Here is a 2,358-nt window from a genome sequence, read left to right as displayed (position 1 = left end):
TTCCCGGGGTTATTCCCGATGGGAAAACGCAGCCGCGTGGGAATTCCGGGAGGCTTCAGCACCGATTCGGGGCGTTTCGGGTTGAAATCGTGGGGTTTAGGGTAAAGCTCTGGGGGGGTTTTGATGGGGAGATTGGGAGGGTTTTAGAAGGAGTTAGTGGAGTATGGAGGGGGGATGGTGGAATTTTGGGGTGGTTTGGAGGGGTTTGAAGGATTTCAGATGGGGTTTGTGGGATTTCACGTGGAATTTTCAGGATTTTGGCTGAAAATTCCAGGGTTTCAGTGCAAATTTTCAGGATTTCAGGCCAAAATCTTGGATTTCGGCAGATTTCCGTGATTTCAGCCCCATTTTTGGCATTTAACTCCTGATTTTCATGATTTCAACCCAATTTCCAGGATTTCCACATATCCGCAGGACTTCAGCCCCAATTTCCAGGATTTCAGCCCCAATTCCCACACTTTAATCCCCAAATTCCAGCCTTTCATCCCCAGTTCCTGGTCTCCCAGCCCCGATCTCTGCCCCATCCCACTGCTCCCAGCACTTCATCCATTCCCAGTGCTTTTCTCCCAACCCACCGACCTCTTCCTTTGGGAATTCCTGTTCCTGTGGGTCAGATCCTGACCCTGGCTGTGTTTTCCAGGGAAGAGCTCCTTGGCTGTGTTTTCCGTGTTTTCCAGGGAAGAGCTCCCTGGCAGTGCCGGATCCGTGTCAGATCCTGACCCCTGGCTGTGTTTTCCAGGGAAGAGCTCCTTGGCTGTGTTTTCCAGGGAAGAGCTCCCTGGCAGTGCCAGATCCGTGCCAGATCCTGACCCTTGGCTGTGTTCTCCGTGTTTTCCAGGGAAGAGCGCTCCGGCGGTGCCGCGCGTGGAGCCGTTCGTGTGCGCGCAGTGCCGCACGGATTTCACGCCGCACTGGAAGCAGGAGAAGGGTGGGCGGATCCTGTGCGAGCAGTGCCAGACCTCCAACCAGAAGAAGGCGCTCAAGGCCGAGCACACGAATCGCCTCAAGAACGCCTTCGTCAAGGCCCTGCAGCAGGAGCAGGTCGGGATCACCGGGAACGGCCGGAATGGCACGGCGCGGCCGGGAGCTGCAGCGCGTCCCAGTCGTTCCAAACGCCCGGCACGGCTCATCCCAAAGCACCTGGCACGGCCCCTTCCAGTTGGTTCATCCCATCCTGAACCATCCCAAACTACTCATCCCATCCCAAACTACTCATCCCATCCCATCCCATCCCATCCCATCCCATCCCATCCCATCCCATCCTAAACTATTCATCCCATCCCATCCTGCTCATCCCATCCCATCCAATCTCATCCCATCCTGCTCATCCCATCCCATCCTGCTCATCCCAATTCATCCCATCCCATCCCATCCCATTCATCCCATCCCACCCCATCCCATCCCGCTCATCCCATCCCATCCCATCCCATCCTGCTCATCCCATCCCATCCCATCCCACCCCATCCCACATCTCCACCCACATTTTCCATGATCCTGGAATTTGGCTGCTCCGTGGGGATGCCCAGCTTGCCACGTGGCTTTTCCAGTGTCCGGAGATTCTGGAGCATCCCATTCCCTTCATGCAGTTCCCCCTGGATTTCCCCCAGGGCAGGCCGGGCGCAGCTTTTCCCCCTTTCCCCCGCTTTTCCCTTCCCTCTGGAAGCCGCTCATCCCTGTTTTTCCCTCGGGAAGCTGCTTTTCCATGTGCTGGGCTGTTTGTGGGAGGAGGATTTGCTGCATTCCTGGAATAAATGAGGGCTGGAGGGGAAAACAACCCAGAATCACTGGGTTTGGGGCATAAAACCCCTGAATCCGAGCTGGAATCGGGGCAGTGGGAATGGGATGTGTGCTGGGAAGGGAGAGGAGCCTGCGGGGCTGTCCTGGCTCCGAGGGGAGCGCGTTCCTATGGGATTGAGCGGCTCGGCGTTCCCGTGGGATTGAGCGGCTCGGCAATCCCATGGGATTGAGCAGGTTGGCATTCCATGGGATGGAGGGGGTTGGTGTTCCCATGGGATTGAGCACCTCTGCATTCCATGGGATTGAGCGGCTCGGTGTTCCCATGGGATTGAGCAGGTTGGCATTCCATGGGATTGAGCGGCTCGGTGTTCCCATGGGATTGAGCAGGTTGGCATTCCATGGGATTGAGCGGCTCGGTGTTCCCATGGGATTGAGCAGGTTGGCATGCCATGGGATTGAGCGGCTCGGTGTTCCCATGGGATTGAGCGGGTTGGCATTCCATGGGATTGAGTGGCTTGGTGTTCCCATGGGATTGAGGAACTCGGCAATCCCATGGGATTGAGCGGCTCAGCGTTCCCATGGGATTCAGTGGGTTGGCAATCCTATGGGATTGGGCGGGGC

At 56.9% G+C, this 2,358-nt stretch overlaps 1 protein-coding gene across 1 annotated transcript in view; it reads left to right on the top strand.

Moving 5' to 3' along the window:
* The window catches only part of GATAD2B (GATA zinc finger domain containing 2B), a 17,469-nt gene that overhangs the window by 12,938 nt on the left and 2,173 nt on the right, over positions 1-2,358 (top strand). The window contains 1 exon segment of the mRNA XM_017740046.1: positions 625-1,158. Coding sequence (XP_017595535.1) covers positions 625-1,158 — 534 coding nt within the window.

This window comes from Corvus brachyrhynchos, unplaced genomic scaffold, assembly GCF_000691975.1.
Source record: "Corvus brachyrhynchos isolate BGI_N302 unplaced genomic scaffold, ASM69197v1 scaffold787, whole genome shotgun sequence".
In the NCBI taxonomy this organism is placed as follows: domain Eukaryota; kingdom Metazoa; phylum Chordata; class Aves; order Passeriformes; family Corvidae; genus Corvus; species Corvus brachyrhynchos.
This window is presented reverse-complemented; position numbering and strand designations above follow the sequence as displayed.